The sequence below is a fragment of the Mobula birostris genome, chromosome 1, assembly GCF_030028105.1.
Source record: "Mobula birostris isolate sMobBir1 chromosome 1, sMobBir1.hap1, whole genome shotgun sequence".
In the NCBI taxonomy this organism is placed as follows: Eukaryota; Metazoa; Chordata; class Chondrichthyes; order Myliobatiformes; family Myliobatidae; genus Mobula; species Mobula birostris.
In genome coordinates, this window is record NC_092370.1 from 125,306,098 (window position 1) to 125,332,418 (window position 26,321).

General features: G+C 40.1%; 1 protein-coding gene across 8 annotated transcripts in view; it reads right to left on the bottom strand.

Moving 5' to 3' along the window:
• LOC140199502 (solute carrier family 66 member 2) overlaps window positions 1-26,321 on the bottom strand; it is an 83,831-nt gene that overhangs the window by 51,539 nt on the left and 5,971 nt on the right. For 4 of the 8 annotated variants that reach the window (XR_011886434.1, XR_011886435.1, XM_072261700.1 and 1 more), the window contains 3 exons: window positions 16,197-16,330; window positions 11,473-11,517; window positions 11,287-11,373 (listed from right to left, as the gene is read on the bottom strand). Coding sequence is in view for 6 of the 8 variants with exons in the window: in XM_072261700.1 (XP_072117801.1) it covers window positions 11,287-11,373; window positions 11,473-11,517; window positions 16,197-16,330 (266 nt within the window). In the remaining 2 variants the exon portion in view is untranslated. Of the gene's footprint in view, window positions 1-11,286; window positions 11,374-11,472; window positions 11,518-15,421; window positions 15,613-16,196; window positions 16,331-26,321 lie in introns of all 8 variants that reach the window. The other 4 variants (XM_072261751.1, XM_072261741.1, XM_072261723.1 and 1 more) reach the window with 4 other exon arrangements.

Genomic DNA, 26,321 nt, shown 5'->3' on the forward strand with positions numbered 1-26,321 from the left:
CACTTTTACGTGCTCCACATGTGACTTCACTCTTCCCTTTCTTCTTCTCCTCCATTTCTATCTCAGGAGTTAGGGTAGGAGCGAATATGCATCAGAAGCCCAAAAACTCCCACGGGTACCTTGCCTCTACCTCCCCCCTATCCTGCTTCATTCCATTCTCTAAGGTTTTCCAGTTCTATTAAATAAGCATTTTTCACACCAATGCTTCTGAAATGTATTTCAATTTAAAGTTCAAGCCCAGGTTTAACTGTCATTTAGCCACACACATGAATAGACCCAAAACAAAACAGTGTTCCTCATGGGGCCAAGGCGCAAAATGTAGAACCACCAGCACATGTATCACATATCATTATGGAAGCAGAAAAACAGTTATAACAAAAAGAATAATAATATAGCCCAAGTCTGAGCTTCATGGCCTGTAGATTAATGATGCATATATATTGCCTTGGAGCCATGTTTCTGCAAGAACAGCCCACGGCAGTTCCTAATTTCACACAGTACAGCTGCAGATGAACGCAATCCAGCTCGTCTTCCATTGAGCGAACACTGCAGGTAGCACCGATGGTAACAGCCAGTCGCCAACCCGGCGTGGAACTCAGCGGCACATAGTCAACTCCTGTCTCCTACCTCAGCAACTGCAACAGGTGACCCTGAGGCACAAGGGCCTGGTCCACAATGCAACCAAAGCCGCCACTGGTGGCCCAATTGGTGAACACTGTGAACTGTGAACAATGAATTGGACTCGCAGTGTTCTACACTGCTAATGTCCAGCAGGGTCTTGCACTGTCCGTTAGATTGCGTACCGAGTTCCTGGTTGAAGCAGGCTGTAATATGGTGCACAAGTCCAGCTCCACTCCTATTCAGCGATTCACTAGTGGGGGAAGACCTGCAGTACTTGGTGTTCCTAATAACCAACAGTGTCTTGCGATCGTGAAAAAGATGCAAAGGACTAACAATTACACCTTTGGTTAGAGCCATAGGCACCGCTGCATTCAAGCGTGCTGCCACAATGGCCTCCTGTCCACTATGTATTTCTGTTCTCATCTCCTCTCCTCCCAGCAAGGATAAGGTTTGCACTTTCCACTGTCCATATGCAATGGATCATCCTCCATGATTTTTGCTGCCTTGAAATTAAATTCTTCCAACATACGCACCTTCTCCTCACCTGACCACAGCTACTCCAATGCCTTGGTTCATTCCTCCAACTACTCTTCTCACAGCACATTCCCATGCAACTCCTGCCCTTTCACCTCCTTCCCCAGCACCACTCGGCCACTCAGGAAGTTCTTCTCCGTGAAGTGACTATTATTATGGTGTTCTTCCAATTTAGCCTCTTGTACTCACAAAGTAGTCACCTCTAAAATAAAGGACACAGAACAGCTCCATCTGTCCAGCAGGGTAATCCCAGCTTCCAATCACTTTAATTTTCCACCCCGCTGCTCTCCATCTTGCGCATTCTACAATATTTCAATGAAACCTAATGAAAACTCAAGAAATAGTACTTCAGCTTGTCCAGCACACCATAGCAGTTGGGACTCAAAACTAAATTGAACATTTTCAGATAAAGAGAAAAAGCTGGATATGTCAGAACTGGTAAATTCTGAAGCAAGGTTGTTCTTCTGTAACCATTACATCAGCTTTTCCTCTCTTACCAATGTTACCAATCTAATTAGTACCTTCAGCATTCTTGTATATCTCATTTCCAACAACTGTCGAGTTCCAGCAAAATGTTTTTCTCTCATCATTCATCTCCCTCAGCTACGATTAAAATGCAGTAACTCTCTCTCTCTTAAGTGCATTTTTTATCACAAAGACAATATTAGTTTTGAAAGAATTTGATTTAGTATTCAATTTCAATGTGATAGCAGCCTTGCACCAAATCTTCTAGTGCATTAGTGATCTCAAGTAGGGAATGAAATGTCCATGACATGAAAATAGGTGGAAGGGCATATTGTGAATCACATTATGATTCTGCACTGGGATATAGAAAGACAGAGTTTTAGAGCGAAAGACTGAGCAATAGGGAATAAAACCTGATAAATAGAGTTTCATGTGGAAAAGTACATAGTCATCCACTTCAGCAAAAGGAATCAAAATGTGGATTATTATCTGAAGAGAGAGAGACTGCAATTGAGAAGCTGAGGGATTTAGGTGCCTGAGTGCATGAATCACAAAAAGTTATCAGGCAATTCCTACTAGTAGTTAGTGTGTTGGCTTTTACCAAGAGATCCGAGTTTAAGAACAAATAGGCTCTGTTATAGTTGTACCAGGGTGTTGTTGAGGTCACTCCTGGAATATTATGCACAATTTTGAACCTTGTACCTAAAAAGCAATATATTAGCATTGGAAGCAGTCCAAAGTGTTCCATATTTAATATTTCAGTAATATTTGAGTACTATTGTAAATATTGATTAGGCATTGTTTACATAATTATGTACTATTATATGTAAAAGTACGTGAATGGCACATGTCATTATGCTACCACATCATAAGTGCGTGCCTCACTAAAGTAAAGAATGAAGTGGACACACATCTCCTGGTTCCACATGTTTTTTCTTTCCATTAGTTTTACAAAACATAACACAAAGGAGGTGCAGAAGGCTAATTCCTGGAATGTGATGATTGCTTTCATAGTTCAACTAGACAGCTTGGTCCGTATTCTTTTGAGCTTAGAAGAATGAAAAGCGACTTTATTTAAGTAAGGGAGGGGGCTATAAAGGGTAGATGTTTTCGCTAGTGGGTGAGCCACAAACAAAGTGGCATAGCTACAAAGAATGGCACCAGTCATTTAAAACTGAGGTTCATATAGAGGACTTCTCGCAGGGGTAATGAACATCCAGAATTCTCAGCAACCTTCCCATCGCCTCCAACCAGGATGCTGGAGGCCATATCATAGGAAATATTTAAGATAGATAAATAGTTAAAAAAACATTCAAGGAATTGAGGTAAGTACAGATGAGCCATTATATTAAAATAGTGAGACAGTCTCAAGAGACCAAGTGAGATATTCTGCTCCCGTTTCTTGTGACTGAAGCAATAATCCATTGCAACCAGCTCTGAAATAGTCAGCTGGCTGAACCATCATATCTGAAACCAGAGGTTCAATTCAGTTTTTACATAGGTGCTCAAAACAGCACTCAAAAGTTTGTGGAAACATCATGGCAGATGTCATTCACCCATGTTTGGAGGCTCCCAATCACAGGGTGGCCTATGGTATCTACAGGTTAAGACAACACTTGCTTGTCAAATGGTACAGAGAGATATCTCTGTACCATTTGTGGTACCACTATATGTGGTACATATAGGTACCAATGACATAGGTAGGAAAAGGGGAGAGGTCCTGAAAGGAGAATATAGGGAGTTAGGAAGGGAGTTGAGAAAAAGGACCGCAAAGGTAGTAATCTCGGGATTACTGCCTATGCCACGCGACAGTGAGAGTAGGAATGCAATGAGGTGGAGGATAAAGCGTGGCTGAGGGATTGGAGCAGGAGGCAGGGATTCAAGTTTTTGGATCATTAGGACCTCTTTTGGCACAGGTGTGACCTGTACAAAAAGGATGGGTTGCACTTGAATCCTAGGTGGACCAACATCCTGGCGGGGAGATTTGCGAAGGCTACTGAGGCGACTTTAAACTAGAATGGTTGGGGGGGGGGGGGTGGGAATCAAATTGAAGAGACTAGGAGAGAGAAGGTTAGTTCACAAATAGGGAAAGCTAGTAGACAGTGTGTGAGGGAGGATAGGCAGGGGACAGAGATCAGGAGCACTCAGACCAAGGATGTAGGGGAGAAGGAAGAAAAAGATAACAAAGTTGTTTGCTCCATTAAGGATAAACAGACAGTAAGAGGTGGAGAGTTTTTTTAAGTGCATCTATTTTAATGCTAGGAGCACTGTAAGAAAGGTGGATGAGCTTAGAGCATGGATTGATACCTGGAAATATGATGTTGTAGCTATTAGTGAAACATGGTTGCAGGAGGGGTGTGATTGACAACTAAATATTCCAGGATTTCATTGCTTCAGGTGTGATAGAATAGGAGGGGCAAGAGGGGGAGGTGTTGCATTGCTTGTCAGAGAAAATATAACAGCAGTGCTCTGGCAGGATAGATTAGTGGACTCCTCTAGAGAGGCTATTTGGGTGGAACTGAGGAATGGGAAAGGTGTAGTGACGCTTATAGGGGTGTATTATAGACCACCTAATGGAGACTGAGAACTGGAGGAGCAAATTTATAAGGAGATAGCAGATACTTGTAGTAAGCACAAGGTTGTGATTGTGGGAGATTTTAACTTTCCACACACAGACTGGGAAGCCCATTCTGTAAAATGGATAGATGGTTTGGAGTTTGTCAAATGTGTGCAAGATAGTTTTTTGCAGCAATACATAGAGGTACCAACTAGAGAAGGGGTAGCGTTGGATCTCCTGTTAGGGAATGAGATAGGGCAGATGACAGAGGTATGTGTTGGGGAGCACTTCGGGTCCAGTGATCACAATACCATTAGTTTCAATATAATTATGGAGAAGGATAGGACTGGACCCAGGGTTGAGATTTTTGATTGGAGAAAGGCTAACTTTGAGGAGATGCGAAAGGATTTAGAAGGAGTGGATTGGGACAATTTGTTTTATGGGAAGGATGTAATAGAGAAATGGAGGTCATTTAAAGGTGAAATTTTGAGGGTACAGGATCTTTACGTTCCTGTTATGTTGAAAGGAAAGGTTAAAAGTTTGAGAGAGCCAGGGTTTTCAATGGATATTGGAAACTTGGTTCAGAAAAAGAGAGGGATTTACAATAAATATAGGCAGCTTGGAGTTAATGAGGTGCTCCAGGAATATAAAGAATGTAAAAAGAATCTTAAGAAAGAAATTAGAAAAGCTAAAAGAAGATATGAGGCTGCTTTGGCAAGTAAGGTGAAAATAAATCCAAAGGGTTTCTACAGTTATATTAATAGCAAAAGGATAGTGAGAGATAAAATTGGTCCCTTAGAGAATCAGAGTGGACAGCTATGCGCAGAGCCAAAAGAGATGACGGAATATTTTGAACAATTTCTTTTCTTCGGTATTCACTAAGGAGAAGGATATTGAATTGTGTAAGGTAAAGGAAACAAGAAGGGTAGTTATGGAAAGTATGATAATTAAAGAAGAGGAAGTACTGGCGCTTTAAGGAATACAAAAGTGGATAAGTCTCCGGGTCCGGACAAGATATTCCCTAGGACCTTGAGGGAAGTTAGTGTGGAAATAGCACGGGCTCAGACAGGAATATTTCAAATGTCATTAGAAACTGGGATGGTGCCGGAGGATTGGCATATTGCTCATGTGGTTCCATTGTTTAAACAGGGTTCTAAGAATAAACCTAGCAATTATCATCCTGTGAGTTTGACGTCAGTGGTGAGTAAATTAATGGAAACTATTCTTAGAGATGGTATATATAATTATCTGGATAGATAGGGTCTGATTAGGAACAGTCAACATGGATTTGTGCGTGGAAGGTCATGTTTGACAAATCTTATTGAATTTTTTGATGAGGTTATAGGAAAGTTGACAAGGGTAAAGCAGTGGATGTTGTCTATATGGACTTCAGTAAGGCCTTTGACAAGGTTCCACACAGAAGGTTAGTTAGGAAGGTTCAATCGTTAGGCATTAATATCGAAGTAGTAAAATGGATTCAGCAGTGGCTGGATGGGAGATGCCAGAGAGTAGTGGTGGATAACTGTGTGCCAGATTGGAGGACAGTGTCTAGCGGTGTGCCTCAGGGATCTGTACTGAGTCCAATGCTGTTTGTCATATATATTAATAATCTGGATGATGGGGTGGTAAATTGGATTAGTAAGCATGCAGATGATACTAAGAAAGGTGGTGTTGTGGATAATGAAGTAGGTTTTCAAAGCTTGGAGAGAGATTTAGGCCAGTTAGAAGAGTGGGCTGAAAGATGGCAGATGGAGTTTAATGCTGAAAAATGTGAGGTGCTACATTTTGGTAGGACTAATCAAAATAGGACGTACATGGTAAATGGTAGGGCATTAAAGAATGCAGTAGAACAGAGGGATCTAGGAATAATGTTGTATAGTTCCCTGAAGGTGGAATCTCATGTGGATAGGGTGGTGAAGAAAGCTTTTGGTATGCTGGCCTTTATAAATCAGAGCATTGAGTATAGGAGTTGGGATGTAATGTTGAAATTGTATAAGGCATTGGTGAGGCCAAATTTGGAGTATTGTGTACAGTTCTGGTCACCGAATTATAGGAAAGATGTCAATAAAATTGAGAGAGTACAGAGGAGATTTACTAAAAGGTTGCCTGGGTTTCATCTCCTAAGTTACAGAGAAAGGTTGAACAAGTTAGGTCTTTATTCCTTGGAGCATAGAAGGTTGAGGGGGGACTTGATAGAGGTATTTAAAATTATGAGGGGGATAGATAGAGTTGACATGGATAGGCTTTTTCCATTGAGAGTGGGGGAGATTCAAACAACAGGATATGAGTTGAGAGTTAAAAGGCAAAAGTTTAGGGGTAACACGAGGGGGAACTTCTTTACTCAGAGATTGGTAGCTGTGTGGAACGAGCTTCCAGCAGAAGTGGTTGAGGCAGGTTCAATGTTGTTGTTTAAAGTTAAATTGGATAGATATATGGACAGGAAAGAAATGAAAGGTTATGGGCTGAGTGCAGGTCGGTGGGATTAGATGAGAGTAAGAGTTCAGCACGGACTAGAAGGGCCGAGATGGCCTGTTTCCGTGCTGTAATTGTTATATGGTTATATGTTATATGATTATATGATATCCTGTACTGCAGAACTCAGACAAGTTTACCTGCAGCAATTTTTTTTATTATATGAAGTAATAATTACTTTCATTATTAGAAATTAAAGCATGGCCAATTCATCAAACATAATTCCAGAAATAAAACAAAGCACATTTATACATCCCACAGCAACAAATTAAAATTACATATTGGGCAAAATAGAACTTATATTAAAAATTAAATTTCTATCTATTCCTATAAAGTTTTAAACAGCTTCCCTTTTAATGCCTGGATTTTGACAGTTCAGTTTAGCGGGAATTATGATTAAACATCAGCAGAAATAACAATGTTCTCCTTATCACACTAAGTGAGTTTGATTAAGATGCCAATAATGACCATGTTCCAGTAAATGAAAGGCATATAGCTGTAAAGAGACTGGAAACTGATCTCTATAGAATTAGCCTATGTGAACCACAGATAAAACTACCACCAGCATTCTCCAGCCACAGAGTTAATTACGTGTCAGGCTTAATTATCCTTGTCACTAATAGAATGTTAGATATGCAAATGAATGTTTTAGTTGTAGTTTGCAGGCTTTTGAATATCGGGAATAGAAAATGGATGTTGGAAATTACCAACAGCATGGTCAGATTCTGCAGTCCATTCAATCTATCCTATGACACCTTCCCTTTTACCCTTTCCTCTTTCTAAATCTTCAAAATTCTTCAGTGTTTTTTTCATCAGTTCATCAACATTAAGTGTTAACTCTGATTCTCACTTCACAGGTGCTCACCAAACTTTTGTGTTTTCAGGCATTTCCTGTCTTGCTTCAGATTTTCAGAAGTTGCGATGCTCTGTTTTTGTCCCATTCTTAACTTTAATATGAAGGAACAGCCCTTTCTAGCTCCAACCTCTTTGTGGAGGTTGCATCTCTCCATGTTTGACTGCATGGTCTTCCTCCTACATTCCAAAACATGCAGACTGACGGGTTAACTGGTCACAGTAGATTACCAAGTGTATAGGTTAGTGGTACAAGCTGTGAGGAGCTGATGTGGATGCAGGGACAGTAGAAAATATGACTGCAGCTTCAGGGTTAAAGATGGCCAATGCAGAGAGCCAGATTTTGTACCAAACGACTCTAAATTTTTGATTAATATATGCAATACTATCATCCAACTGCATACTACTAAACTCTTTTTTCCTAAGCAGTGTTTATTACGTTATGACAAGGAGGATCTCAAGTGAAGGCCTTTTACTTTCATTTGAACAGGAGCCAATCCCTGCAGGTATAAGCAACTTACAGTGATGCTAGAAAGTTAGTCAACCCTGTAGAATTTTCTCTATTTCTGCATAAATATGACCTAAAATGTGATCAGATCTTCATGCAAGTCCTAAAAGTAGACAAAGAAAACCCAATTAAATAAATAATGCAAAACATTATACTTGTTCATTTATTTATTGAGAAAAATGATCCAATATTACATATATTTGTTGGAAAAGGTATATGAACCTCTGGGGTAATACCTTCTACAAAAGCTATTTAGAGTTGAGTGTTCCAATCAATGAGATGAGATTGGAGATGTGGGTTGTAGAGGTGCCTGCCCTATAAAAAAGACACACAAGTCAAGTTACTGACACAGCCTGCTCTTTTCAAGAAAGATCCATATGTGCACCATGTCTCAATCAAAATAACTTCAGAGGACCTTAGAAAAAGAATTGCATAAAGCTGGAAAAGGCTACAAAAACATTTCAAAAGACCTACAGAATTCTCAAAAACTTGCTAAAATCTCTGTTCTTGTATCCACTAAAAGAAAAATACTAAACAAGAATGGTGCTCATGGAAGGACACCACGGTTCTCCAAAAAAAAACAAACAACAAACAATTGCTGTACATCTCAAGTTTGCAAAAGACCATCTGGATGCTCTATAGCACTTCTGAGACAATGTTTTGTAGATAGATGAGCAAAAGTTGAACTTTTTGGAAGAAATGCACATTGCTACGTTTGGAGGGAAAAGGGCACTGCACATCAACACCAAAACCTCATCCTAACTATGAAGCGTGGTGGAAGGAACATTGTGGTTTGGGGCCACCTTGCTGCCTCAGGGCCTGGACAGCTTGCAATCAAGGAGGGAATAGTGAATTCAAAATTGTATCAAGACATTTTGCAAGAGAATGTCAGGGAAGCAGTCCAACACCTGAAGCTTAACAGAAGTTGGATAATGCAACAAGCCAATGATCCGGAAGACCAAAGTAAATCAACAATAGAATGGTTTAAAAAGAAGAAAATTAGTGTTTTGGAATGGCCCAGTCAAAGTCCTGACTGTAATCCTAGAGAAATGTTGTGAAAGGACCTGAAGCAAGCGGTTCGTGTCAGGAAGCTTACCAACATCCCAGAGTTGAAGCAGTTTTGTCAGGAGGAATCACCTAAAATTCTTCCAAGCTAATGTGCAGGACTGATCAACAGTTGCCGAAAACATTTGGTTGAAGTTACTGCTGTACAAGTGCGTCACAGCAGTTACTGAAAGCAAAGGGTCACATACTTTTTCCAACAGATACATGCAATATTAGATAATTTTTCTCAATAAACAAATAAACAAGTACAATGTTTTTGTGTTATTTATTTAATTGGGTTCTCTTTATCTAGTTTTAGGACTTGCATGAAGATCTGATCACATTTTAGGTCATAATTATGCAGAAATAAAGAATATTCTATAGGGATAATTAACTTTCTAGCACTCCTGTTTTTCTCTTTGCCCAAAATATGCCTGCTTCCTACCTGCCAATTTTCAGATCTTAGTAGTACCTGAAAGACACGAATCCTTAGAAATATATATATCAGCAAAATACTGCATGCTGCTTTTGACAGTTTACAGTCCAACTGGAACTCAAGAGGACAGCAAACAGGGTGGGGATTGCACTTAAGGTCTAAGATTTTGCATGGCAAAACTCCAGTAGTTGGGACTAACTTAAACATCTGCAAAGATTTTTTTTACTAGAAAAGTTATAAAAGTGAAAGCAGTATTTTACTTTGAAAGTTCTGTTCAGTTTAGTTTCTTCTCATTTCTTCTCTAAAGTTGTAAAAGAATGTGTCCCATGCTGCAAGGCCCAATATATAGAACTGCAAAAGCATGAAGTTACTAGCTGTATACCCATACCTAGGTCAGTGATCTTTGTCATTTGAGGCATTGTGTTTAGTTTTAAACTAAAAGCACTTTAACTGCAAGTAGTAATGCACATCTTTTCTGAAAAATTACTCAGAATAATGTTACATATTAATAAACTGATGAATTCTCATTACCAGTGTTCACATTTGCTGTACCTTTTTAAAAGTTATACATCTTACAACTTATTGTAATCACTATCAAACACTGACACCTACAGGACCAAAACCTCATTACCTCTTACTTTTAAAAAGCCATGATATCAGGCAAAAAACTAAATTACAATTTATCAAATAGAGTAAAATATCTATATTATATAACTACCCAGTTATATTTAAACTAGGCAAAACTAATAAGTATTTTACCTAACATGGCACAGAACACAAAACTTACACATCTGAAAGACAGTCCATTAATAATTCTTCCTAAACTCCTACAAGTGAGAATATACATTTGCTGAGCATTGTACCATGATTAAATCTTGTGCTTTTAAATAGTATAGATAATAAAGGAATTATATTCTTCAGATTAATCATTCCATTTATGTAAAATATCAGGATTGGATGTCGCCTGAAAGCACGAACCACCAGACTCAAACACAGCTTCTATTCCACTGTTATCAGACTCTTGAATCGACCTCTCATACACTTAAAAAAAATGAACTGAACTCCTACCTACTTCATTTTGAGCCTTGTACTTTATCTACCTGCACTGCATTTTCTCTCTAACTTCAACACTATATTCTGCATTGTTTTCTCTTTACTACCTCAACATATGACATGATCTGTCTGCTTGCATGCAGAACAAAAGCCTTTTACTGTATCTCAGTGCATGTTATAATAGTAATAATAATAATCTAATACTAACATCTTGGCTGAATTGATCACAAAATATGTTCTGAATAACCAGGTCTGGCAACTGTAAGAATCATGTAAAACCAGCCCAAGCACCAAGGCAGGATTAAACGCTAGGCAGACTCCACCTTTGTAAATGGTTACGATCAAAAGCAAAGGAACGAACCTACTTTCCTCACTAACTAAACATGAGCCTGCTTACACAGAATGGTTCACACACAGCCATGTGAATACTTCTTTGGAGCTGCAATTGTAAAAGTTTAAAGATTTCAAATATTAATTAGCCCTGCACAGCTGAGGTACTGTCACACTATTAGGAACTCTTATACTATGTTAATGTTAATTAAAAGACTTACTTGCTACTTATTCCCAGAAGTGAAAATAATTCAGCCTTTTATTCTCAACACACTTACCATTTTTGGCTGAGACTGTATGGATACAGTTATCTTGAAATGTGCAAATCTTTTATATATTAAAGTTGTACACATACATGTTCAATATTCCCTGATCAAGGTGATAAGCATATACAAGGATATGATATTTAATTACCCAATCTCTTCCAATTTATTTCAACATGTGCAAACACTCCTCCATTCCAATGAAAAGGCACTGCACACCACACCAAAACAAACATGCCTTGAATAGAAGAAAAAATTAATTGGAGAAAGGCAAGCAGCAGAGTGACACTATGGAAAGAATCTGAGATAATTGCATGCTACATACATGTATACATACCCAGAAAGAACTTCCTAGGAGTTCTGATTTCTTCATCTTTACAGTCTGACATGTTAGATCAATAGCCCAAAAGAAAAGAGAACAAGAAGCAAGTTGATTTTGATTCAGCCCAGCATTTTACAGTGACCAGTGCACAGTGCTACTTTGTTGGCAAAGCAGAGAGATTAGTAAAGAATGTTTGAGTGTTAATCTTTTCAGTCCCTGCTTTCTCGATCACCTACATCCCTCTTCAAGACTATGAGTTACTATTTATCCCCTCTTTAAATCTGTAATTGGCTTTAATAGTTGAGTTTTCATGATATGGCTCCTGTATTGTGTTATTTTACCAAACTGAAAACAGAGTAAGCAGCCAACATGTTTATCATTGCAGCATAGTGGTTAGTGTACAGCTTTACAGTGCTAGTGATCAGGGTTCTATTCATGCTGCTGTCTATAAGGAGTTCGTACATTCTCCTGTGACTACATGGGTTTCCACCAGGTGCTCCAGTTTCCTCCCAAGTTCCGAAGATGTATAGCTTAGTACGTTGTGGGCATGCTATGTTGCTGCTGTAAGCATGATACCACTTGTAGGATGCTCCTAACACATATTAAGACTGTTTTGGTCGTTGGTGCAAACAGCACACTTCATTGTATGCTGTTTCAATGTACATGTGACAAATAAAGTTAATCTTTAAGTAAAGCCAAATCTCAATCTTTAACAGTGTCAGGATAAAAATTAAAATTTTCTTTTAAGACAATGCACTCTTTCTTTAATCAAATCTAAAGTACAAAGCAGCACTGTACGAGACCATTAAGTATGGATATACAATTTTAGCAACTTGAATGGAGCCACCTCCATCTTGCACAAATTCAGACGCATCTTTGTTTAATATTAACAGACATCATTTTCTTGATTCATATAAAATACCCAAATGGCATTTAGCCAATTCAACAAATATAGGACATCCTCCAATCATTCTCAGGAAATACCCATTTAGAAAATCAACCCTGTATTTTCCTTGCACTATAAGCATTAATATTTAGATTTCCCTTCAAATCAATGTTTGAGGTACAATGCTCGGTTGTACAGGATAAGTTGGTTAGTCCAAAGCAAGTTAAACTCCACAGTGTCACAAGTGGCCTTAGACAGAATTTCTTCAGTAAGATTCAGAACAGACTCTTGATTATCATTAAACATCCCAAAAGCCCTTACATTCATTAAGAACAAAGACAGGCAAAATTATACTATTGCCCATTGGTAGAATAAAATATTTGAGGTACATAATGGGATGGAAGACTACAAAAACATTGTACACCACTGAGTCCCCAGAAGACAGAGCACCAGTGGAAAATATTAAATTAATTTAGATCATTTCATCCCCATTCTCCTCTTCTTGGATTCTACACATTAACATTCGAATTAGGATCAGTCTCATTTGATACACAGACTGTATTCCCAAGTCCTCCCTTTTAAAAATCTGTCTCATTACAAAAGTTGGAATATTGTCCAGATGTGATAACAAATAGAATTCAATCTGAGGAAATTAATTCCATTACTCAATGCCATTAAACAGAATGCTGACAGTCTTATATTTCTTTTTAGAAAGTTTTGTACCAAACAATTTTGGCACAGTAGTGTAGTGGGGCGGCACAACATTTTACAGTACAGGCGACCTGGGTTCAATTCCCGCTACTGCTTGTAAGGAGTTTGTATGCTCTCCCCCTGACTGTGTGGGTTTCCTCTGGGTGAGCCGGTTTCCTTCCACAGTCCAAATATGCACTGGTTGGTAGGCAAATTGGCCATTGTAAACTGTTTTGTGATGACTCAAGGGTTGTTGCACTGTGTGGCTCAAAGGGCCGGTAGCTCAATACGGAATCTCAATAATAAAACAATACTAATAATCTCCTGGGAAACAATTAGCAGTTAGGTGCAGTTTTATAAAAACTGGTGCAAAGCACATATTTATCTGTATCCAGAATTACTTTAAGTCAATTTTATTTCCGCCCAACACTTAAAGCTGTATACATCTGTAACAGCGAAGCACAAAGCATCAGAATAACTGATGATTTAGCGTAATTTCAATAGAATCAGGGACCTTATTCAACACAAGCAAAAATTGTAGAATGTCTAATTTGCACAAATTACCGTTGAGTGATACTAAACAAAAATCAACTCATTAACATTTAAAACTTACTAGTTGATGGAACACCCTTTTGTTAAAACAGCACATCTTTTGTTTAGGCTCAAATATCAGCAGCAACTTCCTCCTCCTTCCCCCAAATGACAACAAATTGGCTGCTTAGATTTAGAAGCTGAGAAGTTGGCAACATATTTACCTCATTAGCCATGTCAGGCTGAGTTTTCTCCTGTGACTTAGTTAAAACAGAATGCAATGCATATGGTCAATACTACAAATATATCTGATTAGATATAGAGGACAAGTTATAAAAGGGAGAGAATGGCTTCAAACAGTAAAGAGATGTGCTGGAAGGTAAAGTTAGTGATAAACACACAAATTACCAGAGGAACTCAGTTGGTCAGGCAACATCTATGGAGGGGATAAACAGTCAATGTTTCAGGCTCTGAACATTCATCAGGACTGGAAAGGGGTAGTATCCAGAATAAGCAGGTAGCCAGAGGGGGAGGAGAACAAGCTAACAAGTGAGATGGAACTTGGGCGGATGAGGGAGTGGGGATGAAGTATGAAGCTGGAAGGTGATAGGTGGAGGTAGAAAAGGGCTGAAGAAAGAGCAAACTAATTGGAAACTTCAGTGGACCATGGAAGAAAGGAAAGGAGGAGGGGGCACCGGAGGGAGGTGACAGGCAAGTAAGGAGAAAAGAAGGGGTGAGAGGGGAAATCAGAATGGGAAATGAAAAAGAGAGGAGGAGGGAAGGGGAAAGAAACAACCAGAAATTAGAGAAATTGATGTTCATGCCATCAGACTAGCCGGATTGAATATGAAGTGTTGCTCCTCCTACCTGTTTGGGCTTCTAATGCAGTAGAGACAGCCATGGAAAAACATGCCAAACTGGGAATGCGAAAAGGAATTGAAATGGTTAGCCACTGAGAATCTGCCTTTTGCTGCAGACAGAGCAAAGGTGCTTGACGAAGTGGTTTCCCCCAGTCAACATCTGGTCTCACCAATGTAGAAGAGAAGCATCTTGAATGGTAGTCAGGGAGGAGGTATCGGGGCAAGTGTTGCACTTGCTATGCTTGCAGGGATAAGTGCCAGAAGGGAGATCAGTGAGGAGCGATGAGTGGACAAGGGGATCACACAGAGTCACGTAGGCAGAATAGGGAAAGATGTGGTTAGTGGTAGGATCCCATTCGAGATGTCAGAAGTTACAGAGAATAATATGCTGGATACACCTCCTTCTTCACCACCGTTCAGGCCCTAAACAGTCATTACAGTAGAAGTGACAATTCACCAGCAAGTCTGTCAGGTCAGGTCATCTATTGTATTCAGTGAACCCTGTGCGGTCCCCTCTACATTGGCAAGGCCTAATGCAGATTCGGGGACTGCCCAGTCAAGCACCTTCACTCGTTCCACCACAAAAGGCAGGGTGCCCAGCGGCTACCCATTTTAATCCCAATTCCCATTCTGATATGCCTGTCCATGGCCTCCTCTACTGCTATAATGCAGCCAAACTCAAACTGAAAGAGCAACACTTAACATTCTGTCTGGTGAACCTCCAACCAGATGGTATGAACATCAATTTCTCTAAGCTTCAGTAATTTCTCCCCCCCACCCCCACTTTTCCATTTCCATTCAGGTTACCCTTTCATCCCTCACCTGGCCATCACCTCCCTCTAGTTCCCCTCCTCCTTCCCTTTCTTCCATGCTCCACTGTACTGTTAGATTCTTCCTTCAGCCGTTTACCTCTTCCACCTATCCCCTCCCAGCTTTTCACTTCATCCCATCTTCCCCACCCTTCCACCTCCCCGTCACTTGGTCTCACATACATTACCTGCCAGCTGTACTCCTTCCTCTCCCCCAGTCGTCTTATTCTTGCTTCAGCACCTTTCACATTTCCAGTCCTGTTGAAGGGAGTCAGCTCAAAACATCGACTGTGTATTTTCCTCAACAGATGCTGTCTGACTTGCTGAGTTCCTCCTGCATCTTGTGTGTATTGCTCAAGATTTCCAACATCTGTAAAACCTCTTGTGTTTAAGTTAATAACAAAGCTTCATACTTTTCATGTCTTGGTAGTTGATTTAAATTATTTGCCCAAATTACACATCCAATGACCTCACAGCAAGTGTGTTAACTACAAACACACAGATGGGCTAGATAAGGCAAGCATTTTATTCAAAATGAATTCCTCCCTACCCAATGTGTGATTAAATCATTATGGAATCAGGAACTAAAATTAAAACATTGTTAAAACTTAATAGAAGTATAAGTTTATTTAAATTGCTGCTTTCATTTAAATTTGTTACACAAAATATTTTTCATGATAAAACAAATACACTATCAAATGCAGTAATCATATACAACAGTTCATCTCTGTGCAACGGGAGAACACACATCATAGTACAATGATCTCCGTTTTATTATTTCCTACATTATTATTGCACATTGGTAAATTATTGTGCATTTTAATCTGTACTTTATTAGTTTATATTTATTATTAATTATTATTGCTAAGTGTTTTTAAATGATGATGCTGTAATTTCCCACTCGGGATCAATAAAGTACTTATATTATTATGACTACCACCATTTTATTACAGTAACACTAACCTGAAAAGGCACGGCGTCGTGTCGTGTGTTCATTGGTCATTCGGACAGCTGTACATAGCTTCAACATCACTAACATGGTAATGATCATGGTAATACTTTGTAACAAGAGGGGTGGCTCAAAGTACCTTCCAAACCTTAAGCAAAGAAAGCATTAGATTCACACTTCGAACTGTACAAACTATTTTCATCTCAAAAAAGAACAGGTAATTTTGGGCCTCCATTCCCCTCTGCCTCATGTACAATGTCTTCCCTCAAATGCGTTAATGTTGCCAACTTCAAACTATTATGCACCTTTCTATTTAACAGGATGCAAATATCAAAGTCATTAGTTATTGTCCATCCCCAGTTGCCTGAAAGAAAGAACTGCTGTAATCATTCTGGTAAAGATGCTCCCAACAAAATTGTTAAGCAGGCAGTTCAAGATTTAGAGTCAGCCACAAAGAAATGGTAATACACTACAGCCTCAACTCACATAGGGTTTAAAATCCAGAAATGGCTCCAAACTCAGTAACTAGGATTCCATTTTTAACTACTACCTACAGAATGTTTTTTAAAGTATAATAAATAATTTAACATTAATAAGCTTAATATTCACTAATAATATTACCACTATGAGCACTATTTGTGCTAGTTTGTTACTTCAGCAGTGGATGGTGAGAAAGTTCTTTGCCCCATTTAAACAACTTATTTAGTCTGGATAGTGCAAGGGACCCCGAAGTAATCAATCCCAATTACTCAAAGTACAGTAAACAACGTCTGTTGTTAATTTGCTCCTGTAATGTTGCCTTATGTTCCTAGGAATATTTATATCCACAGAGGGGTTGTTTGCGAGTTTACAAAACCATGCATATAAGTGACTGTAACGGTTGTTCCTGGTCAGATTGGTGTGGAACTTCGAGGCCAGCACCTAGCATTCCCATGAACCCAGTACACTTGACTTCTCAGGTGGTAGAATCACTGGTTAGGTCTTATTGGAGTAGTCTAGGCAACTAACTCAGGAAGATGGAAACACTGCAGCAATGTGTGCTGGACGTGATGGGAATGAATATTCAAGGTGGTGGATAAATTCCCAATCAAACAAGTGACTTCGTCTGAGTGGTATCACACTTCTCAATTGGTGATGGAGTTGCACTCTTCCAGATAACTGGTGAGCATTCCACCACACTGTTAACTTGTGGCTTGCTGATGGTGGAAAGGCTTCCAGGAGTCAGAAGGACAGTCACTTGTTACGGGGCACACAGTCTTTGATCTGCACTTGCAGTTACAGTACTGCCACAATGCTTGATTTTGAGTGAATCGTGACCTTCAAGAAGTTGAGGGTGGTGGACTCCGTGTTGGTAGTATTATTGAAAATCAAAAGGAAGTGGTTAGAAGTAGTCTCGCTGGACCCAATCCTTGCTTGGCATCAATAGGACAAAAACAAGTTAACTGTTATTTATTCACGCAGGTTTAATAGTGTCAATAGAAACATAGAAAATAGGTGCACGAGTAGGCCATTCAGCCCTTCGAGACTGCACTGCCATTCAGTATGCTCATGGCTGATCATCCAACTCAGAACCCTGTATCTGCCTTCTCCCTATACCCCCTGATCTCTTTAGCCACAAGGGCCATATCTAACTCCCTCTTAAATATAGCCAATGAACTGGCCTCAACTGTTTCCTGTGGCAGAGAATTCCACAGATTCACCACTCTAAGTGAAGAAGTTTTTTCTCACCTCGGACCTAAAAGTCTTCCCCTTTATCCTTAAACTGTGACCCCTCGTTCTGGACTTCCCCAACATCGGGAACAATCTTCCTGTATCTAGCCTGTCCAATCCATTTAGAATTTTATACGTTTCAGTAAGAACCCCACCTCAATCTTCTAAATTCCAGCGAGTATAAGCCTAGTCGATCCAGTCTTTCATCGTATGAAAGTCCTGCCATCCCAGGAATCAATCTGATGAACCTTCTTTGTACTCCCTCTATGGCAAGAATGTCTTTTCTCAGATTAGGGGACCAAAACTGCACACAATACTCCAGGTGTGGTCTCACCAAGGCCTTGTACAACTGCAGCAGTACCTCCCTGATCCTGTACTCGAATCCTCTTGCTATGAATGCCAGCATACCATTCGCCTTTTTCACCACCTGCTGTACCTGCATGCCCACTTTCAATGACTAGTATACAATGACACCCAAGTCTCGTTGCACCTCCCCTTTTCCTAATCGACCAGCATTCAGATAATAATCTGTTTTCCTGTTCTTGCCACCAAAGTGGATAACCTCACATTTATCCACACTAAATTGCATCGGCCATGAATTTGCCCACTCACCTAACCTATCCAAGTAACCCTGCATCCTCTTAGCATCCTCCTCACAGCTAATACTGCCGCCCAACTTCGTGTCATCCGCAAACTTGGAAATGCTGCATTTAATTCCCTCATCTAAGTTATTAATATATATTGTAAACAACTGGGGTCCCAGCACTGAGCCTTGCGGTACCCCACTAGTCACTGCCTGCCATTCTGAAAAGGTCCCGTTTATTCCCACTCTTTGCTTCCTGTCTGCCAACCAATTCTCTATCCACATCAATACCATACCCCCAATACCGTGTGCTTTAAGTTTGCACATTAATCTCCTATGTGGGACCTTGTCAAAAGCCTTCTGAAAATCCAAATATACCACATCCACTCATTCTCCCCTATCCACTCTACTAGTTACATCCTCAAAAAATTCTATGAGATTTGTCAGACATGATTTTCCTTTCACAGATCCATGCTGACTTTATCCAATGATTTCACCGCTTTCCAAATGTGCTGTTATCACATCTTTGATAACTGACTCTAGCATTTTCCCCACCACCGATGTCAGGCTTACCGGTCTACAATTCGCCGGTTTCTCTCTCCCTCCTTTTTTAAAAAGCAGGGTTACATTAGCCACCCTCCAGTCCTCAGGAATTAATCCAGAATCTGAAGAGTTTTGAAAAATTATCACTAGTGCATCCACTATTTCTTGGGCTACTTCCTTAGGCACTCTGGGATGCAGACCATCTGGTCCTGGGGACTTATCTGCCTTTAATCCCTTCAATTTACCTAACACCACTTCCCTACTAACATGCATTTCCCTCAGTTCCTCCATCTCACTGGACCCTCTGTCCCCTACTATTTCCAGAAGATTACTTATGTCCTCCTTAGTGAAGACAGAACCAAAGTAGTTATTCAATTGGTCTGCCATGTCCTTGTTCCCCATGATCAATTCACCTGTTTGACTGTAAGGGACCTACATTTGTCTTAACCAATCTTTTTCTTTTCACATAACTGTAAAAGCTTTTACAGTCAGTTTTTGTGTTCCCTACCAGCTTTCTCTCATAATCTTTTTTTCCCTTTCCTAATTAAGCCCTTTGTCCTCCTCTGCTGGACTCTGAATTTCTCCCAGTTCTCAGGTGTGCCACTTTTTCTGGCTAATTTGTATGTTTCTTCTTTGGAATTGATACTATCCCTAATTTCCCTTGTCAGCCATGGGTGCACTACCTTCCCTGGTTTATTCTTTTGCCGAACTGGGATGAACAATTGTTGTAGTTCATCCATGCGATCTTTAAGTGCTTGCCATTGCATATCCACCGTCAACCCTTTAAGTATCATTTGCCAGTCTATCTAATTCACGTCTCATACCTTCAAAGTTACCCTTCTTTAAGTTCAGAACCTTTGTTACTGAATTAACTATATCACTCTCCACCTTAATGAAGAATTCCACCATATTATGGTCACTCTTACCCAAGGGGCCTCGCGCGACAAGATTACTAACCAATCCTTCCTCATTGCTCAATACCCAGTCTAGAATGGCCTGTTCTGCTAATGTCTGCCAATGTCTGCTCTGTGCTTCATTTTCTGTGTTACTAATGAAATTGAACACTGACCAGTCATCAGAGATTATGTCCACTCTTATGATAGAAAACTATTGATGAAGAACAATGACTTATCGCTCCAGAATTAAAGTTTCATGCATTCTGATGCACAAGATCTGACAAAGGGTCTTCAACCCAAGACACCAACTCAGTTTCCCTTTCTATAGTGCTGTATTTTCCAGCATTTTCTGTTTTCATTTAGTATTTCCATCAGAAATTGGGTCAAAGTTTAGGTGCTACTGCTGAAGCTTACAACGGGCCTGTAATAATAGTGAAACAGACCACAGATTGACAGATCTGGGGGGTGGGAGGTTGTTGGTGCTAGGGAGGAATTAGCTTGGAGGTAACAGAAGTTCAGATTTATCACTGTGGACACTGAACTTGAGTAATGTTGGTGCTCCACAAAGAAATAACCCAATGGTTTCTCCAATATAAAGACCACAATATGAACACTGAATGCAGAACATCAGAACAAGTGAATTTCTGCTTCACCTAGAAGGACTTTTTGGGGTCCCTGGAAGGCAGGAAGTGAAAAGGTGAAAGGACGTTGTGTTGCATCTCTTGCAGATGCATAGGAAAGTGCTGTAATAAAGAACAGACTGGAGAGTCATGAACAGAATGGTCCCTTCAAAAGAGGAGGGGTGGGGATGATGTGCGTGGTGGTGCCACATGCCACTCTTTGAAAGCAGCAGAAACTGGGAAAGGCAACCTGTTCACTGCGAAGACTAGTGAACGGAAAGTGACGACAGGAGAATCCTTGTTCTGTCCAGGAGGCAAGGGTATGAAAGAAGACGTGCAGGAATAGATGAGACGTAGCTAAGGCTCCACTCACTATGGATGACAGCATTAACTGCTGTATGCCAGTCTCTCTCTACCGTACACAAACCACCCGCCAGCCTTCTTCACTTTATCCCACCAGCATTGACCACTACATTATTTGTAATCATTTTCTTCTTTGTTTTCCCAACTTCCCTAAATGGAAGTTACACCAACTTTACTTTTTTCCATATGGAAGTAAACTCCACACTCTAAATATTCTCTAAGTGAGGGAGTTTCTTCTTCATTTGTTAGGGTTAGGGATTCAAGCGGTAGTACGCTCTTTACATTCAGCTGATTAAATCCTTTTATAATTTTTTAAGAGCTCTCGCATGTCTCGTTCATTAAAATTCAGTGGTTATGCAAGATTTCTCAACCTCTCTGTGAATGACAGCAATTTGTCAGTGACATGTAGGATTGGTACCAGAAAGTTTCCCAGTTAATTCCCAAGTTGGTACATTTTAAATAAGGCATCAACTGCACTGGTTGCTGAGACACTAGACCCACAATATCTTAAACAATTAATTAAAATAAACAGCTTTAGAACATGGCATGTTCTGTTGAATAGTACTACATTTCCCATTATGAAATATTAAGTTAGCACACCAAGCATGGATGTATACTTTCTTCAGCCAATGACTGGTGTGTCAAGGCTGACCTGGATGGGAAAGGCAGTTTCCCGGAGCAAATAGCTTTCACCACATTGCGTCCAGATATAATCGTATGGTCTGACACCAGTAGGGAAGTGGTTATTGGTGAACTCACAGTCCCCTGGGAAGACAACATCGATGCAGCCCATGAGTGCAAGTTAACCAAGTATGCAGAATTAAGATCAGAGTGCAGAGACAGAGGGTGGAAGGTCTCATGCTATCCATTCGAAGTAGGCTGCCGTGGGTTTATTGCGTTCACTTTCCAGAAATAGCTGCGTGACCTTGGCTTCACTAGAAGAAAGATCAAGTCAACCAGCAGGGCAGCAGAGACAGGGTCATCATGGGTGTGGACCAAGTACATCCAGAGGGGCAGATAGTCAGACAGTGTATTCATCTTTTGCAAACTCTTCAGTAGGTGCATAGACACCTGAAGAGCAAACTATCTGTTGGATGGAAGTGACTGATAGAGGCAGATGCCAAGTTTTTGAGCTCATCAGTGGGAGGTGGTGCTTTAGCACTGCTGGCCCACTACCTCGAGGGAGTCTTGATCATAAGTGGGCCGAAACTCCTGGAGACAGATGGCAGATCAACTGATGATCCCACTGGTGATAGCACAGGACAGTTAACATCTTAGTCCATGTGTATTTTCAATTCTAATTCTGACAGGTCACATACAATTTAGGTTGCAACCCCTACCAATCAGATCCTTTATCAATTTAAAATTTGTATTGTTTCTGTACAACTCAAATTAAACTTGACCTTGAAATCCTATGCCAACCAAGGGGACTCACTGTGAGTTTTTGTAATAACATGGCAATATTACTAGCCCGCCATAATACTGGCAGGCTACTATTATGCACATTAGCATATGTGACTGTTCAGACATATTGAAGTGCGTAATGCTAGCTTGCCACAATTTAGCTTGCAACCCCTACCAATCAGATCCTTTATCAATTTAAAATTTGTATTGTTTCTGTACAACTCAAATTAAACTTGACCTTGAAATCCTATGCTAACCAAGGGGACTCACTGTGAGTTTTTGTAATAACATGGCAATATTACTAGCCCGCCATAATACTGGCAGGCTACTATTATGCACAAAGCATATGTGACTGTTCAGACATATTGAAGTGCGTAATGCTAGCTTGCCACTTCAAATCTGATGTTTCATTAATAGGGCATTCAGTAATTTTAGTTCGCCAGTAAATTCTGGATAATTAATGGCAAGTCAAAAGCACTTACTATCAATATAATGGAAAAAGATACCAACTCCTATGCTACAAATTGTATCAAACTGTATTGTCACATACTGCTAAACAATTTGAGCCAATTGACTGTTTACCTTGAGAAAATGTCCATGAAGAAACTGTTGTAATGTTGCAAAAACAAATTAAAATTGCTGTTTAGAGACAGGCCTGGCAATTAGTGTCAGAAAACTGGAGTTATTTCCAATGCTTTCCACTTCGCAAGTAGTCAGCATTCAAGCAAAAAAAAAGTTCCGTGACTCCCACAGAATAAACACAAGATTTACTGAACATTTTGTAATGATCTGTTTTCACTTTGACATACAAGTCTTTTTCTGTTGACCAGTGTCAAAAAAGCCAAATTAAATCCAGTTATTCAATGTTGTAAAACAATAAAACATGAAAACTTCTTGGGGGGGAGGGGAGGGAGAGGAAATACTTTTTATAGGCACGGTAGTATTGAAGACTTGCACTCAATAGCTAGCTATACCTCTAGATAAGCTCTACCTGACAATGGGGAAAGTTGCTCAGTTATATAACATGTAACACCATAATGAGCCATATGTCAAATAATACTGAGTCAGAGTGTTGGAAGGAGATAGAGCACCAGGTAACATGACGTCATGACAACACCTTGTCCTCAGTGTTAAAACAAAAGTTAATCATTGACCTTTGGGGGGAGAAAGAGGTTGGGCAGTGCACACGCTCATCCATATCAATGGTGCCAACGTTGAGAGCTTCAAGTTCCAGGGAATTTACATCACTAATAGCCTGTCTTGGTCCACCCATAGATACCACGGCCAAGAAGCCTCACCAATACCTCTACTTCCTCAGGAAGCTAAAGAAATTTGCCACATCCCTGTCAACCCTCACCAATTTTTAATTGATGTACCATAGGAAGCATCCTGTCTGGATGCATCATGACTTGGTATGGAAACTGTTTTGCCCGTGACGGGAGAGTTGTAGGTACAGCTCAGCACATCTCGGAAACCAGCCTTCTTCCATGGATACTGGTCATACTTCTTACTGACTCACCAATAAACTGCTTATTAACTTCAGACCTCACTACTTCTTTGATCCAAACATGAATTCTAGAGGTGAAGCAAGAGTGAGTAACCTTCAGTTAGCATTTGTCTGGCTGTGGCATCGAAGAACTACAAAACTTAAATCAATGGGAAAACAGCCCAGTGGATGAGGTCCAACAGCATCATAGGAATAACTTTAACCAGAAGGATTGCACAGTCCACTTCCACCTTTAAAAGGAAACTAGGGGTGGCCAGTCACATCCAGAACCAGGAAATATTTTTTTTTAAATCAGGTCATCAGCACTAAGAATTTCATATTTGCCTCATTTTACCTCAGATTTACTTCAATTTACCTCACATTTCACATGAAATAGGAGGGAGCTACTTGGCCTATCAAGTATACACTAGCTATCAGAGCGATCCCATTAAACACATTCACCCACTTGGTTCTCTGCAACCCACTTCCACTCATGTGTGGATCAATTCAACCTTAATTCTCCTTCCTACCTATACCAGGGGCAATTTATAGTGTTCAATTAACCTATTAACCAATGTGCCTTTGGATTGTGAGAGGAAACTGGACAGCCCAGGGGAAAACCACATGGTCACAGAGAGCATGTGCAAACTCCACACAGACAGAAGAGAATAGAATAGAATCTGGGTCACTGCAGGTGTGATGCAGTGGCTCTGTTTAACTTGTAAGTAACCTAAAAATCATCATTCTGATTCCAAGACTAACACATACTTCAATTTTCTAGTTTTGAATGTACCAGATACTTACTGCTTTTGAATTTCTCAAGCTACAAAAACTGTTAACTGTAAGTAGGGATCTTACGCATGTGTTCTGCGTAATGTCTGTGGCTATACATACTGCAAAAATTGCTGATTCTGCAACACTGGGCCTAGACCGTCAGTGCCAAGTGCCACCCCCTCAAGGAACATTCAGAAAATTCTGGGGCATTTTTAGCAGACTGATGAGAACCCATAGTGAAAAATTGACGAATAGAACAGCTTAAATTTAAGGTATTTATCAGCAAGATTATCATGGTAGTAAAATATTGGCCACTGATTTTATCATGTTCATTTTAAAGAAACAGGAAGAGCCTTTAACCCAAATCTGTTTTACCATTCAATCGCATCATGGGTAATCTGCGATCTAACTCATTTTACATGCTATTTAAGAAAATAAAGCCAAAGAGTTTACAGCACAGAAGCAGTCTCTTAGGCCCAACTCAGCTATGTCAACCAGTATGTCTTCCCGAACTAGTCCATTTGTCTACATTTTGCGCATTAACCAGTTGAGGTCAGCTTTGGCAGCACACACAAAAAATGCCAGTGAACACAGCAGGCCAGGAAGCATCTATAGGAGGAGGTACAGTCGACATTTCGGGCCAGGCAGGTGTGGATTGGGATAGGTCTTTTGTCAGGCAAAGCTTGGAAAATGAGTGGCCTTCAAAAGTGGGATTTTGATTTGTCTGCATGTTGCCGACAGAATAAAAGACAAGTCTCAAACAACAGGAATTCTGCAGGTTCTGGAAATTCAAGCAACACACATCGAAGTTGCTGGTGAACGCAGCAGGCCAGGCAGCATCTCTAGGAAGAGGTGCAGTCGACGTTTGGGTCTCGGCCTGAAATGTCGACTGCACCTCTTCCTACAGATGCTGCCTGGCCTGCTGCGTTCACCAGCAACTTCAATGTGCGTTGCTTAAAAGACAAGTCTAGCAGGTTTAGGGAACCTTGGATTTGAGGGATATTGAGGCCCTGGTTAAGAAGAGTTTAACAGAATCAGGTTTAATATCACGGGCATATGTCGTGAAATTTGTTAACTTAGCAGCAGCAGTACAATGCAATACATGATAAATATAGAAAAAAATTAAAATAAATATACAGTATACACATGTTAAATTAATAGTGCAAAAACAAATAAAAATGTGAATATAAAGTATAGGCAGCAAGGAACAAATGAGTACAAGAAATATAAGAAAACACTTAAGGAAAACAGGAGACTAAAAGGCATGAGGTTGCTCTGGTAGACAAAGTTAAAGAAGGATCCCAAGAGTTTCTACAGACATATAGAGAGCAAAAGAAAAGCAAAGATGAGGCAGTAAATTGGATTAGACATTGGCTTCACAGGAGGAGCCAGAGAATGATGGTAAATGGTAGCCTCTCTGACTGGTGGCCTGTGACTAGTCGTGTGCCACCGTGATTGATACTGGGTCCATTGTTGTTTGTCATCTATATCTGGATCATAATCTGGTACACTGGATCAGCAGATGACATCAAAGACAGCCGGTGTAGTGGACAGTGACAAAGTCTATCAGTGCAATCTGGACCAGCTGGAAAAATGGGCTGATAAATGGTTAGATGAAATTTAATGCAGACTTGTGTGAGGTGATGCACCTTGGGAGGACAAACTATGATAGTACTTACACAATGAATGGTAAAGCATTGAGGAGTGTGGTAGAACAAAAGGATCTGGGAATATGGATCCATAAATCCTTCAAAGCGGCG